General features: G+C 51.0%; 1 protein-coding gene across 2 annotated transcripts; it reads right to left on the bottom strand.

The window, feature by feature from the left end:
• Positions 1-1,841: 1,841 nt before the first annotated feature.
• Positions 1,842-12,738, bottom strand: CFAP20 (cilia and flagella associated protein 20). 2 transcript variants are annotated; one of them, XM_009561036.2, is made up of 6 exons: positions 12,531-12,734; positions 6,114-6,193; positions 4,936-5,047; positions 4,394-4,582; positions 3,149-3,259; positions 1,842-2,317 (listed from the first exon to the last, which is right to left on the bottom strand). In XM_009561036.2, the coding sequence occupies exons 1-6, from the start codon at positions 12,612-12,614 to the stop codon at positions 2,312-2,314; spliced, it is 582 nt and encodes a 193-aa protein (XP_009559331.1). In that variant the 5' UTR covers positions 12,615-12,734; the 3' UTR covers positions 1,842-2,311. The 2 variants fall into 2 exon arrangements, with proteins under 2 accessions (XP_009559331.1, XP_009559329.1); XM_009561034.2 differs by lacking the exon at positions 1,842-2,317 and having other exon boundaries at positions 3,140-3,259; positions 12,531-12,738.
• Positions 12,739-15,339: the final 2,601 nt, after the last annotated feature.

Genomic DNA, 15,339 nt, shown 5'->3' with positions numbered 1-15,339 from the left:
TTCTTCCACTCTTTCTGTGTAGGAGAACCTTGTGCCACAGCTGGGTCAAGAGTCATAAACAAAGCAGTAAGAAGCTGGGTGCTTCATTGCAGGAGTTTTGCTGGTCCACGTTTCCTCTAGAAATGACTGCCGATAGGATGCCTGTGCCATTTTGGCCTATCCAGCAGCAGCATCCTCTTGTCCCAAAGGGAGAGCATCCAAACTTCACTCACCTTTGAAATGGTTGAAGTTTTGATGAGAGAGGTGTATTAAAAAGAGGAAGATTTTTGAAGAATACCATGTAAATCCACCACTGTCTGTCCCTAAAGGAAAGAGTCAATATCTGATGATGCTCCATTTCGTGCATCATGTAAGCAGGAAGATTCAATATTTTGTTTCATATTAGAATATACAGAGAGTCCACAGGGATGTAAGGGTTTGCAGACAGGAGTTTATTCCAGCAAATCCGCTGGCACTACTCCTAGAAGACAGGCAGGAATTGGCAGCAGGGCCCATCTAATCTCTTCACAGAGACAGCCAGCTCGGGGCCCTGAGGAGCCTGGGCTCTCTTATAATGCATTAAGGTCACTCACCAAGAGCAAGACCAACTGGTTGAGAACAACGGGAGACTCCAACATGGGCCCCAAGGGGGCAGGGGAAAGTGGCAGCAGCTCCTGGCAAGTGCTTGGCCGCCAACAACTGTCAAAAACACATGCTCATGAGTGAGGGCTTGTGGGAAAGGATACAAGCTTTCCTCTGCCTGAGTCTGATGGATTCCCTCAGCACTTTCCCCAGCCCTGGCAAGCTTTGCAAACATGGCACAAAAGCCTCACCATGGACTTCATTAAGGCCAATCCTTGGCACACAATACAGTGCAATTCCACTTCACAAATCTCAAGTCCAGCCAAGCCTCGACAGATGTCAAAAAAAGATTGATGGTGCCTTCCCATGTGGGCTGCTTTGGCTTGGCTCCTTAGAGCTACCAAGCTAATCACCTGCTTTGAAAACAGGAAAGGTCTTCTTGCCTTTTGCAAGCATAATCCAGCACCACGTGGCAGCATGGGGTCAGCACCTCCACTTCAAAGCCCACTAGCTTTAAAGATGCACGTAAGGCAGCTGTGTTACAGGCATCCTGAAACCTGGCCACAGCAGTAAAGTGGGGTCCATACAGAGAAGCAGATGACTGTGTGTGTCTACAGACACATCAAACCTTTAAACCAGGTGGAGAGTCAGGGCTAAACCCAGAATCTGGGGCAGATGTCACCCAACAGGTTCTCCTCTTCCTGGGAGAGACCAGCCTTGTTTTACTGGAAAATAATGAAAGTGAAGTCTTTCCAACTCACTGCCCAGTCCAACACCAGGGAAGGATCAGTAATGGCCTTAGGTACCTACCCACCAGAGTAGCTCTGGGGGCTTGGCCCCAGGGAAGAAAGGCATAAGCTACTCCCAGATTCTGTTACTGGTGGAGGTCTGCAGCCTCCCCTCCACAAGCTTTACCACAACAAAGGCAGATTGGTTTGAGACAGGGAAGGGCAGCTTCAGCACAGGAAAAGACTTCCGCTCCTGTTATGCTGTTTTGCTAAACCTCCCCTTTGATCCCTGGGGAAAGGGACAATTTGGCAGCTAGAAGGCTATTGTGTGTCTCTTGCTATAAGTAGCTGCTAAAGGCTTGGTTGAAAGCTGGAGTGAGTTGTTTAACTACATAGTGAACAGAGCTGTACCCCAACAGGAGGCAAGGCAAATTTGTCACTGCTGGAAAAAGGGCTTCGGGTAAGAAGGGAATGAAAAACCAGTTCTTCAGCACTTTCTGAAGTGCTAAACATGTGCAAGTCAAAGGATCCACCAAGGGAGTAAGATGCCAGCAGGCTTAGAGTCAAATGTTTAATAATCTTCCAAGAGTGAGTATTACAACCATATTTAGAGAATATATAAAATAAGAGATGGAAAACAAGGAAAGAAAAAATAAAACTGGTATCTTGAAGAGGGAACACTTAACCCCATAATTCCTGCTGAATCCCCTCTTCGGAGGCACAGTGGCCTCTTTGAGCAAGCCCTCAGCACAACACCAGATCAGGTACTAGGCCATGTGTAGTGTCCAGGCTCAGCACTTTAGAAAAAGTCTGATTCTGCACAACTTACATGTCAACAACGCAGTCCCACACCTGTTATGTGGTTAATTGCGCCCCGTCCAGAAGAGGGATACCAGATGAATCAAAGTAACCCTAGGCAAGGTGAGCTGATCTAAAACTTGGTCTCAGCCAGCCTTCTCTTCCACCTGCTTTTGTTTTCCTACTGACCCCAAACATTTCTTGTACTTCTTCCCAACATGGTGTTATTGCTGCAGGGAGAAGAAAGGAGACACATCTTAGACTCAGCAGCATCAAGATAACTGTACTGCAAGGGCTCCAAGCATTCCCCAGAGACCCCCAGGAGGCTGCTACAGCCCAGAAGGTAAAGACAGGTTCCCCACAGATGTTACCTACCATTAACAGTGCCTCCACCTCCCACTAAGATCAGTACTCAATATCTTCCCTCAGCTCCTTGAAATTTTGCCCAGGAATCTTCTTTGCTAAGAGAGCATCTGCGCTGGGATAGGCTGGCCTTGGCAAAAGACGTGCTTCCTCACTTTGAGACTGCTGCCAATACGCCAGTGACTTTTCTCCCATCACTTAAGAGCAGAGCTTGGCATCTCCTCCTCATGGACAGCCTCAACCTTGCCTATGCCCCTCCCCACCTCACAGCACCACCATGTGCACGGTGCAGGAAAGAGCTCAGAAGGGAGTAAATTTGAGCTAGAGGGGACACAGACAGCCTCTCTTCTGGAAGACAATTGTGGAGCTGTAGCTCTGAAAAGCAAAGCCACCACACGGAGTTGTGGATGAAAGCTCCAGATAGATGCCAGAGGACTGCGACTCTACCCAGGGTCCTTCAACATGAAGGGTTGTGGGGGTCAGCTGCACAGCTCACCCTGCTCCTAGATGGGAATGACAACTTCCATGTGTTTCGGCAGGAAAGCCACTCAGCAAGGCACCCCCAAGAGACTGCTCACCCTGGCAGCAGTGAGGGTGCTCCCTGGTTGAAGGGCAAAGCTGGTAAGGCAGCAGGATGAAGAGGAATGCTACCCTGGCCCAGCTGCTGCTCCCATCGTCCTAGCCCACAGCTAGCTCACCTTGGCCTTGTTCTGGACAGGCAGATACAGCTTGAACTCAGCCGGGAGCTCATCCTCTGAGTAGAGCCGGTCAGAGAAGTACACCCGTCGGATGCGACAGTTGGCATGGATCTGAGAGTCAAAACAAAGAGTCAGTCCATTTTCCATATGCCCTTTCCACACCCAACTTTGTTGTCAGACAGCAACCTGGATTCTTCAGTTCAGCAGCTGGAAAAGAGTCCTCACTGCCCCTCTCTGAACCTGACAGGAAATCAGAGAAGAAACACTGGCTCGTGCCTTCTGCTTTGTGTTAGATCCTCTCTGCAGCGATGCAAACTGGCTCTAGAGATTCTGCCAAGCTCTGGCATGTCTGCAAATTAAGATCTACCTTAGTAGAGGGTTCTTTGCTGTGAATCCACCTCTGCTTCTCCACTGGTATCAGAATACTCTCAGCCTGCTGCATTTTTAACACTCCCTCTTCAGGGCCTCCCTGAGGTCAGGAATGAGACCGTCCAGCTTGCACCGCCTCCACTATCAACTGGCAGCGAAGGAGTCACTCCAGTGACATGGGTATGTGAAAAGGGGGACATTTCCCAGTCTGCTCATTTCAGGGGCAGCCCACAAGGAATTGCAGCAGTCCTGTCCTACCAAGGAACGGGTGTGCTCAGTACACAGGCATTCCTCAAAATAACGCATGCCACTGGACAGAGTGAACATGAATCCCTAGCATATGGAACAAGTTCCACGCCCTCAGCAGGAACAAATGCTGCAACAGCTCTGGTCCCAGGGCTCAGTGATGGCAGAGTCACTCCACTCGCACTAGAAAACAAGCTTGACCGGGAATATATATGGACCATGACATCCTGGGCTTTACCAGCCAGGGTCCCACTTGTCCCATCGCTGTCTGGCATATCTGGACAGTGAGGCAGTACGTGGCTAATTCACAGCAGACCTCTGCCCAGCAGGATGCATGGCACACCGTAGGGAACTTTGGGTGGACTGCAACTCTTGCTCTATCTGACAGCCAGTAAGAGAAACAAGGCAGAAATGGGCTCCTTCATCCCAGTCTAGTCCAGTAAAGTGAGGCAGCACCAATACCTCTGCTGCCTTAGTTAGCCCTTTGCTCTCCTCCTGCAGTGCTCTGCAAAGAGGAACTGGCAAAGGGACCAGTCGGGTCTAAACCCAGATTCCCAATTTCCAGCAAGGCTGTCCCGGCCAGGACTACCAACCATTGGCTTCTGTGGGCAGGACACACCTGCTTCTCACCTGAACTCTCAGGGTCTCAATGTAATTTGTTCCATAAGCACGACGTGTGAAGTCTGACAGGTTGAACTGGATCTGGTTCCAGCCATCATCCAGCCGCATGGGCATGGTGCAGATGAATGGCTTCACCCGAGTTGTGCTCTGGTAGTTACTTGCCCGGAAACGCCGGCGTACATTCTTATCGTCCAGCACCTGGGGAAAGGAAACAAGGCTGCTGACTCAGGTGTCAGTGGCACCCAGCTCCCTAGGACAGCACTTGTACCAGACTTGGGCTCTAACTGTCTCAGAGAGGGCTTTCCTACTCCAACCCCTTCATTTCACAGCAGAAGTATTTCTAACACAGGAAACGGACCCATTTTCAGGAACAGCAACAAATGTGCTTGTAAGCTGACCGATGCCCCCATAGCAGAAGACCTGTTGCATCATGTGGCCAAGAAAGCAAAATGATTTAGGAATACATGTTGCCTGCGACAGGTTGGAACATAAGACTGTGGGCTCCCTGGCACCTTCCTCCCTGGAGGGGGCTCCCGCTGCACGCTCCTCACCTGCACTTCAAAAGTGAAGTATTTCTTCAGGTTCTTGATGATCATCACTAGGAAAGGCAGTTTGATGCCCAGGGTCTTCTTTGGGTCAGCGGGACACGTGATGTATGTAGTACTGAGAGGGACAGAAAAATCCTTTAGGAGCTCACATGGCACAAAGCACACAGCCCAAGTCTCTCCCTTGACCTAACACAGTCTTGAAGGACAGGCAGAAAAAGACAGCTATGATCACAATATCTTAGCAACAACCAGGGCTTGCTGTAACAGGAGGGAGAGTTTCAGAAGTAGCTGCAGGGAGAACAAGATAAAAGGCCCAAAGAATGCATTCAAATCCCACTTTTCTCACTCAGGGCTGTTCTTGACAGCTTCACTTCCCAATTTCAAGGCCATGAGAGCACTATTTCTTAACACAGCCTCTTCTTACCCTTGACTGAACAGGTAAAGCCCCCCTACCCAAAGCAAAGCTGAGGCCTCGTGTGCTGTGTATGGCTGGGAAAACAGAAGTCATGAGCCCTAGAAGTACACGTCACGCCTGGCGAGTTCTGTATCAACACATCTTGGGAGAAAGAGAAGCCTTGGCTCAGCCTGTCTGCAGGAGAGGAGTCTCCACTGCCCTTATAAGGAGTGCCCTGCTCTGAATCGCCCCTGGAGAAGCCTTGGAGACTCTGAACCCACTCATGGAGCTGGCGTCTCTTTCCCGAGTCGATGGAGATGAGGTCGCTAAGTGAAGCGTCTGCAATGAGCAACTCCCCTCATAAATCTCCCTTTAATCTTCCCACTGTCGGGACAGCAGCAAAGCAGGCCTAAGACAATAAAAGACGCAGAAGGCAGAGTGCTGCTTTCTCAGTAATTGGTGGCACTAACTGAGCACTGGGTACCACATATAGCTTTTCCCCCCCCGCCCAAGTGATGGAAAAATACTGGAACTTTTATTTTTATTTTTCATCCCTTAGCCCCACTGAGGATGATAGAGAGCTCTACAAGCACGTACCGGGAAAGGCACAGTACAGTGCCACAGAGGAGTATCAGTGATCTGACCCCAGATCATATTCTTCACTTTATTGACAAAGAGATTGCAGTAGAGTCTGAAGGAGTCATCTGCTGGGCACGGACATCTTTCACTCTGCTCCAGGGCCAAGCCCCCAGGGCACACTAGGGCAGAAGAAGATGCCTTCTCCTACCTGACATTAGTTCCTTCAATCTCCAGCACCAGTGACTGGATGTCATTGTCAGTGATTCGCTTGATGTGGCCATTGCGCACCTGTAAAAAAAGGGGAGCAGATAGCGCAGATGTTACTTTAGAAAGAAACAAGAAGCACTCAGAGCTCCATTGAGAGGAGAGAAAAAGATCCCAGGAGGACCCATCTAATTTCACTTGGCTCTTAATGTCCTGGATATTGCTGTTTCCAAGGCTTTGATCACCACTAAGGAGTACCAGGGCTCCAAGCAACAGTTTATTGCCCAGCATGCTGCACGGTCACCGAGAACAAGACTTCGATCTATCAAAATATGCTACAGTGAACACAAGTGACCTAACCCTCATGTTAGAGGCTCAAATAAACAAACATAAAAGTGTCAGGCTAAGATCAAACTAGAGAGGTATAAGGGGTAAAAAACCAAGTGTGAGCAATACATGGGCAAGCAAAGGGAGCCACCAGCCACACTGTGGGAGAGCAGCATCAGATGAGAGCTTTATTAAAATTTTCTCCATCATTACAGCACATGCAAGCGCAGAGCCATTGCCTGCTCTCCTGAGGGGCACTGAGATTTAGATGCTTGCATGCAGCCAGCTCCCCACAGAACTCAGGGAGGCCAGGGCCAGAACTGGGAGCCAACACAAATTCATTTTTCTCCACAAGCAACATGGCTGAATACCAAGGTCTGAGGATTTATTTTTTTAATGAAGCACTCCCTTCCCATCAAATTTATCTCCATTAAAAAGGCACTTCTGCTAATGAAGCCCTCTGCTCTTCCCCAATGCTAGATCAGCAAATTGCAGTGCTCCTTCCGGCTCCATGAATTAATTTCTTTACCACCTATCACCGCTGCTAATATATAGAATACATTAAGCTTCTAATGGGATGATTCCAGTCATGAGCTACAAAATGATTTAGAGGTTTAGCAATTCATCTTCAAAGTTCATTTCTTCAGAGGGACCCACCTGGGTGATGTTGCATACCTTTGCCAGAAGAAAGAGATAAGCCCCGTGAGTAGCCCATCCCCTTGCCTGTCTCTACACTCAGCAGTTTCAAGAAACCTAAGCCTGGCTCACCCGGCTGCTGCTGATAAGCACCAGAATGCAGCTTACCCTGCCAGCCTGCTCTTAACAATGCTTCAAGCCCACACAGATACTTCCAGAACACATTAAGCTCCAAGAGAGGATCTTTACAAGATAATAGTATCTCTCCTTTGCATCAAATGCAATTCCCATAGGTTTATAGGTCTGTTCAGCAGAAACCGACTGCACGAGGTCTAGGCGAGTTGCCTTTTTTTTTGTGTGTGTTTCCAATCACCAGCCCCAGCAGAAGACCCATGTTCCTCTCTGTATTTAAAGCAGCGATTGGCATTTGGGAAATTAAATCCTGGAAGCCACAGGGATACAGCATGTGGACTGAACGCTGGAAAATAACCCTGTCTAAGCAAGTGACAATAGTGTACAACAAAGCCTGCTTTCCATCCCATGTAAGAGAGGTCTCACCAGGGGCAGTTTATGGCTCCACAGGGGGGAGAGAGTTCAGGTTTAGCTTCTCTGGAGAGGACAGTAATAGAGAAAACAGCTAAACATGCTTTAAACCAATTAGTCAGCAGTGTTTCTATCTGCAAATCAGATTCCCTTCCTCAGCCTGCGAAGGCTTTCCTTCCCTAGATTACAGGGACAATGAAAAAAAGGAACTCTTCCTCAGCGCTGCTAGAAACAGGATGAAAGATGGAAGAAAAGAGAGTAGATAAGTACAAAACAGGGCTAGACTGTGGAAGAGCCCTTCCTCCCAGTCCCACCTTGCTCAGTAAGTTTTTGTGAACTGCACTACCGCCCAGCTGCAGGGAGATGGTGGCCAGGTTGTACAGGCAACCTTCCACACAAAAGCCAGTCTGTCTGCAGGTGCCTGCCAGCAGTGCTGGCAGGACAGACAGGTGGAGCATGACATCCAGAGCCAGCTGGACCAGAAGTCCAAGCATCCCTGCCATTTCGGTAAGATAAGTCTAAACAGCATCAGAAGCACTCACCACCAACAGAGACTCAAAGCACTGTCCTCCAGGATTCGGTGGTGCCAAATCCCAGCTCGGCCCCTCTCTTGCTCCAGAGCCCAGCTCCCTGCCAGAAGCTGACCTTGCCTCCTGCCTGCCTTGGGGACCTGATGTGTTTTGCTCCCCACTGGCTCAGGGGTACCTTCTCAACAGGCTTGCACAGACCAGGAGGAAACCTCCATCTCTGCCAGGCACAGCTGCCAGCTCTGTGCAGCCAAGGGTGGGAGGGACAGTCCTGTGGCACTCGCAGCACCTACTCAGCAAGAGCCCCCCATTTTCAGGGGCGTCTCCCTACTTCATGGAGCTCAGAAAGAGAAGATTCCAGAAAATTTTAGAAATCCAAACAAAACACTCCACATTTCTACTTGGCCAATATTTTGTAGACATCTTAAGCCTAAGAAGGTGGATTTCTGAAGCTGGAAATAACAGCCCTCTTAGAATTTCTTTAAATGCCCAATATTATCTGAATGGGGATAACTAGGAAGTTACCTGCTGTCTAAAGACACACTGAAAACCCTTTCTTTCACAGATACAAACCTCAAATCTCACAGTGTTTGGAGGGAGCAGAAGCTTCACAGACAATGTTGTCTGAACATATATATTTATTGATGCTGTTGCTGCTAGCAACACTAATCAAATGTAACAAAGACCAGAGGAAAAGCAGCAAGGAACAATCCTCCCTAGGCCCAGCCACCCACTCGCCAGTGGACTGGACGCCATGGGCTGAGGCCGACCTCTGGAGGCTCATTCCTGCATCGTTGCTGGCTGCCCTATTGTTAGGCAATGGGCTTGTACACGCAACAGCAAGTTGAAACATAGACAGGATCTATTGCCCAGATCACCATATGCATAGGTATGGCCTCGCCTCGGGACAGGCCAGCACTTCTCAAAGCCAGTAGCGGGTTCAGAACAGGCACAAAACCCTTGTGCTATCTCTCTGCCCCAGGAGGGTAGATGGGGCAAACAACAGGTGAAAGCAGGAGCTACCTGGCTCTGCTGCGCACAGGCTTGGGAAGCAAGAGGGAGCTGATGTATTCAAGATGCAGCAATCTGGGGCAACCTGGACAGGGACGCCATAGCAGAGAACTAACGAGTCAGAGAAGGCATGCAACAGACGACCCTGCCACAGCATTCACAGGGACTTGATCCTGATTGCACTCATCAGGGAAACTGCTGACTGCATCCTGGTGGCAGAGCATACATTTGACATTCAGACGAGTACTGAACCTTGTGTCCTCCTAACAGCACTTGAAATTGCTAACAACATTCCACATCGACAAGCCAGCAGAAGGAACACAGAAAAATTAGCAAGAGAATCAATGGGTTTGACAAGTTTCATTGGACCGTTCCCATTTGCTCTGCAGAAAAGTGTCAGCAAGGCCCTCTTGAGACCAGTCAGTGTGTCTCCATGTGTCAGCTGAGGGACTACGGTGGTAAGATGCTGCAGGAACAAACAGAGGACTCTGAACAACAAAGTGCTGGAAGGCAAACAGAAAGCACCTTGCAAACAGGTCTCCAAACCTGGAAGGCAAGACTAGAGAGCACAACCCAGTAGTTACCAGCTCTCTGCAGATGAAGCTGAAAAAGGAACCTCTGCCTGCAGGGACAGTGGAACACTCACCATGCTCATCCTAAAGCCTGGACACTTCACTCCTGCCACAGTCTCCTGGGACAGGATGGTGGCAGCCAGAACAGATTCAGGTTGGCAGGGTTTGCTGCTAAGGCCTGCTCAGAACTTCCCCAGTTCCTGGGGGAGAAGGGAAGGACTTTATCCTACTGCTTACAGGGAGGTTACAAACGCTTACAACAAGAAAGGCATCCTGTGCCCCATTTCTACTCTTCTATCAAATGAAGCAGCCTCTACTTCACACTGTCTCCATCAATTCCAGCACTGCACATCCTACTAGGGCCAAACAAGAAATGGTTAATGGTTTTCTTTATGTCACAAAAGCTTGAGATTCCTTAAGGTTTTAAAAAAACTAAATCACATCACAGACTGATGGTACTTTTTGCAAAGATAAGAGTCCACATTAAGACAGTTACAAATTCAGCGATTAGGGCATTCACCTGGGATACAGAAGAACATCAAGTCCCTCCTTTCCAACTCTCACAGGTGCATTTCATCCACTCCTGAAGAAACAAGCGACTACTTATTAGAAACCCTTTCCTGTGGCGATACCAGAGCTGGAAACCTGGGATGTCTGGGTTTGGACAAATCAGTATTACCCAATCAATCAATCAATAATTAAACAAACAAACAAACAAACCCACTCTCTGGAAAAATCCCTCACTGTTTCCAGACATTTACTCCCATCTTGAACACGCTGCCCAAGCCAGACGGCAGCCCCTCTGCTGCAGGTCTGGCAGGTTCATTCAGTGCCCAGCTCCGTGCTTGCAGCAGGCCAGCAACACCTAGACCAACAGCCCCATTTCCCTACGCAGTCTTCGTGCCACCCAACACATGAGTCCGCAGCACAAGCAGGATTTTCTGAAAGGGCTGAAGGGGAGATGAAACCCACACCCCATGGAGGAAAGACCTGAGGGACTCCTCTCTCAGCTCCAAGGCAGCAAGATGCCCTAAGTGCTGCCCATCACCACCTGCTACTGCGAACACAACAAGGGTGACAGATCAGGAATGCCAAAGCTATTAATCCATGCTCACTACCCCAACTCCTTTTCAATGGAAAAGTAAGGTTTAAGAGCAAGCCACACTGATATCCACTGGCAAAGAAGTCAGAAAACTCACTCTGGTTTCACACTACACCTTTGTGAGCAGAGTGACCCTCACAGCAAGCTCACACAAGCTGGCCATGCTTCCTAAGGACAGGCAAACCTCCGAGTGAGGAAGAGCACCCACGCGCAGCCCTGCTGCTTACGGGGACCCAAGGCTATTGCTGCTGGGCAGCTCCAGAGGAGTCCAGCCACATGCAAGCCCTACAACAGGCAACAGAAACAGCCTGTGCACCCAGCTAGTTTTTCATCACTTTTCTGGCCAGTCGAGCAACTATTGCACCTGAACAGATTGCTGCTCATGTCCATCCTGCAAGCAAATTCCTGCTGGCTGCTCCAGGAGCTGCACAATAGCAAGAGTATCCCCCTGCAGAAGACAATTTGGGTTGGAACATACCTCAGGAGGTCTCCAGTCCATCCTTTACCTCCAAGCAGGGCCAGCCCAGACTGCTCATGGCTCTATACAGTCTGAAGGCACACTACATCCCCTTCTCGAAGTGTCTTTAATGTATCCCATTCTCACACCATCCAAATAAGCTGATGATCCTTTTTTTAAGGTCACAAATATTCATGCAGAAGCCCTAATATAAACAGGCGCACACAGCAAGGCTGTGCAAGCTATCCAGTTCTTCACAGAGCTACCGGGGTTCCCTGTTGACAGGAGACAAGATAGGCCTGCACTGCCTGTCCGCCACCCCAAGACTTGCAAGTGCTCACGCAAGCCCACTGAGGTCAAACACCACGACTGCCTGCTGAGCTGCCTTGAAGGCTATCATTCCTGCTGATACCACAAGAAATTCCAGTTAGGTTCACTGAATGCATGTTGTAACCTCAGAGAGGGGAGTCTCCTCTTAGGGACTATAACAAGTGTTTCACAAAATCATTTTTAGGTAGCAACACAATTAGGCATGGTTTGTGGAGGAGAGGAAGCAGCAGGCCTCAACACCTGCAGAATTCCTGATCAGGGCTCCCTGATGCAAGATACCCAGGAGAAGGCCGGTGACCCTCAGAAGAACCACTCCAGAAAGAGGCAGAAAGGAAAAACAAACAGATGAAACATTTATGATTTTCTTTGTACGCCCTAAAAGCCGCCACACAGCCTGCCTTTAAATAGCTTTAGCTAACAAATTTAAAAAACAGGTCACAGACGAGAGTAGGACCCTGTCTCAGTTACACTCAGACACCGTGGGGAAGCTGCCGGCAAATGGTCCTTTTAATTCCCGATGCCTACGTCCAGCACTTGTCATTTTTTGCAGCCTCTTGCAACGCTGTATCTCCTGACTGCAGGCTGGCCCGCTTCCCTGGCTGCTCAGCCCCTGCTTCTCAGCCCCAGCAGAAAAGAAGATACTTTTAGAATAACACATTTCCCTAAAAAAAAAAAAATCCCAAACCTATGAATGTGTGTCTATGTCTGTTTGTCTATGTGTGTACATCTCTCTGTTCTTGCCTGTCTGTCTTCATCTCTCTGTGCATGTCTACGTCTGTGTCTGTCTACATCCGTCTGCCTGTGTCCCCGGCCGGCCCAGGCCCGGGCGGTCCCCCCCGAAGCTCGGGCCCGTCCCGCTGCCCGCGGCCCCGGCAGGCTGAGGCGAGCGGCCGCGCTGCCCCCGGCGCCGCCTCACCTTCTTGTCCCAGATCTGGAGCGGCTTGCTGCCGATGCTGTACAGCACCGAGAGGAACCCGCTCTGGAACGTGTTCTTGAACATGGCGGCGCCGAGGCGCCCGCTCCCGCTCCACCGCCGCCGCGCTGCGCAAGGACACGGCGGCACCGCCGATTCCGCCGCGCGTCGCACCTGCGCTTCCGGGTCAGCGGCGCTGCCGTCACCAGGGAACTACTTTCTGCGCCTGCCCGACGCCGCCGGATCTACTTCTGGCCGCCTCTGAGGCGTTGTGGGGGCGCGCGTTGCGCTGGCAACGGGAAGGGGCGGGGCCAGGACCGGAGGGGAGGGGGTCCATGTTAGGGGAGGGGGTTTGTAGTGAAGGGGCGTGGCTTTGGGAGGGGAAAGAGGGCGTGGTTTGTTGATGAGGCGGGGCCTCAAGACTGAGGAGGCGTGGTCTGCCTATGGCGCGTGCATCGAGGCGCTGTTTGTGGGCGTGGTCATGAATGATAGGGCGTGGTGTGTAATGAGCGGCAGGACCATGGATGGGGCGTGGCCTGTGAGAAGGAGGCGTGGTCTGTGACCAGGGGCCGCGGCCAGACCGCTGGGTTCTGTCTCCGCTCCTCTGTTCCACGGAGGGCCGCCCCGGGGCGGTTGGGGGCCGGTCCCGTACCCGGCCCGATGTAGCGGATGGAACGGCGGGCACTGCGGAGGCCGCACTCGGGCGTTGTGGGGGCACGTTTTTAAGGCATCCCGATCCTGCCCCTGCGGTTCCAAACCCCTGAACTTGGCGTTCCTGTTTCCAGCCGTGCCCGTTGCTCGCAGGGTGTCTCAGCTGGGGCTCTGCTGTTTTCTGCTAGGGCCTCTGCTGCTCTCTGTGCTGGTTTTACAAGGGCAGAGTGCCCAGATGGTGTTTGCTCCACTTGCTGCCTCTTTTAGTCCCTGTTTTCTCCTAAGTTCCCGAGCTTCACTTACCCCAGCAGGTGACATCCATGAATCCCTCCATCCCTCCACCTATTCATCCATTCATCCATCCATCCATCCCTTCACCCATCCCTCCACCCATCCCTCCAACCCTCCACCCATCCCTCCATCCCTCCACCCATCCTTCCCTCCTGCCTGCCTGCCATCCATCCATCCATCCATCCATCCATCCATCCATCCCTCCCTCCACCCATCCATCCATCCATCCATCCTAGTCCCAGTGCTGCTTGGAGCACCCGCTGGATATCCCGGATGGCTGTTAGTGCCAGCAGCTCCTCAACGTGAGTGCGAACTGCTCACAGCTTCACCCTGTGTTTGTGGATCTGCATTTTTGGGTAGCGCTGCCACAAAGTGTGAGTGCCGGAAAGCAGCTCCTGTCACTCCCCAGCCATTTCCTGACTTGGGTCTTCCAAGACATGGCCAAGCCCTTTCCTGTATCTCTGAATAAGGGAAAGGCAAACACCTTTGATGGGAGCGGAAGGGAAGGATGTTTCGGTCACAATGGCAGTGGGCACCTCCCACCCTCTGCCAAGCTGTTTCCCAGCCCTGTGATGCCCCCCAGGCTGGAGCTGCAACCACGTGCTCCAAGCTCTTGGTTTCTGCTGCACATCAATGCAGCATTAACAGGGACACAGGCATGCCAGAGGCTGCTGCCTCATCAGGTCAGAAACCACTGGGATGTCTGCAAATCCAGGCTTTCCAGAGGAGCCTCCTGCACATAGGCTGGGGCAGGAGGTTGTTTCGGGACTTTATCACACTTGCTGTGAGGGTGGCATTTCCTCAGACAACATTTCGAGCCAGAACTGTTCCATCTCCTTGTGGAAATGGGATGGATTCTGCACTCACTGGCACCAGAGATCCTTGGCACAAGGCAGACCAGACTCGTTAGGAGGACGGGTCAGGAAAACTCTCAAATGCAGCAGCACCATCAATCCAATTCCTCCAACTTCTATGTGACACTCTAAGCCCAGCAAGAGGCCAGCGCAGTGTGAGGGTCTCCTCCCGCAGGAGAGGGGCAGCAGCTCCAACCACCTGCCTTGTTTGAGCAGGAAGGCCCTGATCTGTGCCCACTGGAGATCTGGATTTTGGGATTCATGGAAAGAGGCATCTTTGCCCTCCTGGAGAAACACCAGCCCTGGGCCCCGGACCGCTGGTGTGCGTGTGCTGGGAGATGGGCAGCGGCCGGGTGCTGTCAGAGAAGGCCGTGTCAGATCCAGCCCCTGGCTCAGTGCTGCGGTACCAAAACCCAAGCACAAATGTATTTGCTCTAACAGATAAATGTGCCCGAGGAGTGAACCTCTGAAAAAATCTCTTCCAAAGGCAAGAAACCAAAGCAGCTTTCCATGGGTGAGGACAGTGAATACGATGTGGTTGCACACGCTCTCCCTCCCAGGCCTCCACCAGCTGCCACTGCTCCGGCCAAAACGGCACCTCTGCCCTTTGCCGAAACCACTCGGTGAAACCCTCTGCAACTGGGATTCACAAACCTCCTCGCACAGGGGCGGGCAGAGCCCTGTCCCTGATGTGTCTGCTGCCAAAAGATCATTTATTTGTCCAGGAAACCTCTGTGGCACAGGGACAGGAGCCAAACCCAGTTCATCTTCAGCAGCAGCCCTTATCCGAGCACGAGCAAGAGGTGCCAGAGTACACTGTACAGCCCTAATTTTTCATGCTGTTTACTTATACCTTTTGAATTGTTACTGCCTTCAGCCACAGCCTAGCCTCCAGCAGAAAGCTTTATCTGTTGAGTATGTTCACCTTCGTGCTCTGAGATAACTGTGCAGCAACTTGTCTCTTACTGCAGAACTGCAAAGAAATGCTTTTTCCCCCCTTTTGTGAGCTGGGATCA

The sequence above is a fragment of the Cuculus canorus genome, chromosome 13 (assembly GCF_017976375.1).
Source record: "Cuculus canorus isolate bCucCan1 chromosome 13, bCucCan1.pri, whole genome shotgun sequence".
In the NCBI taxonomy this organism is placed as follows: domain Eukaryota; kingdom Metazoa; phylum Chordata; class Aves; order Cuculiformes; family Cuculidae; genus Cuculus; species Cuculus canorus.
Note: the sequence above shows the minus strand (reverse complement) of the source record. Positions and strands in the feature narration are given on the sequence as shown.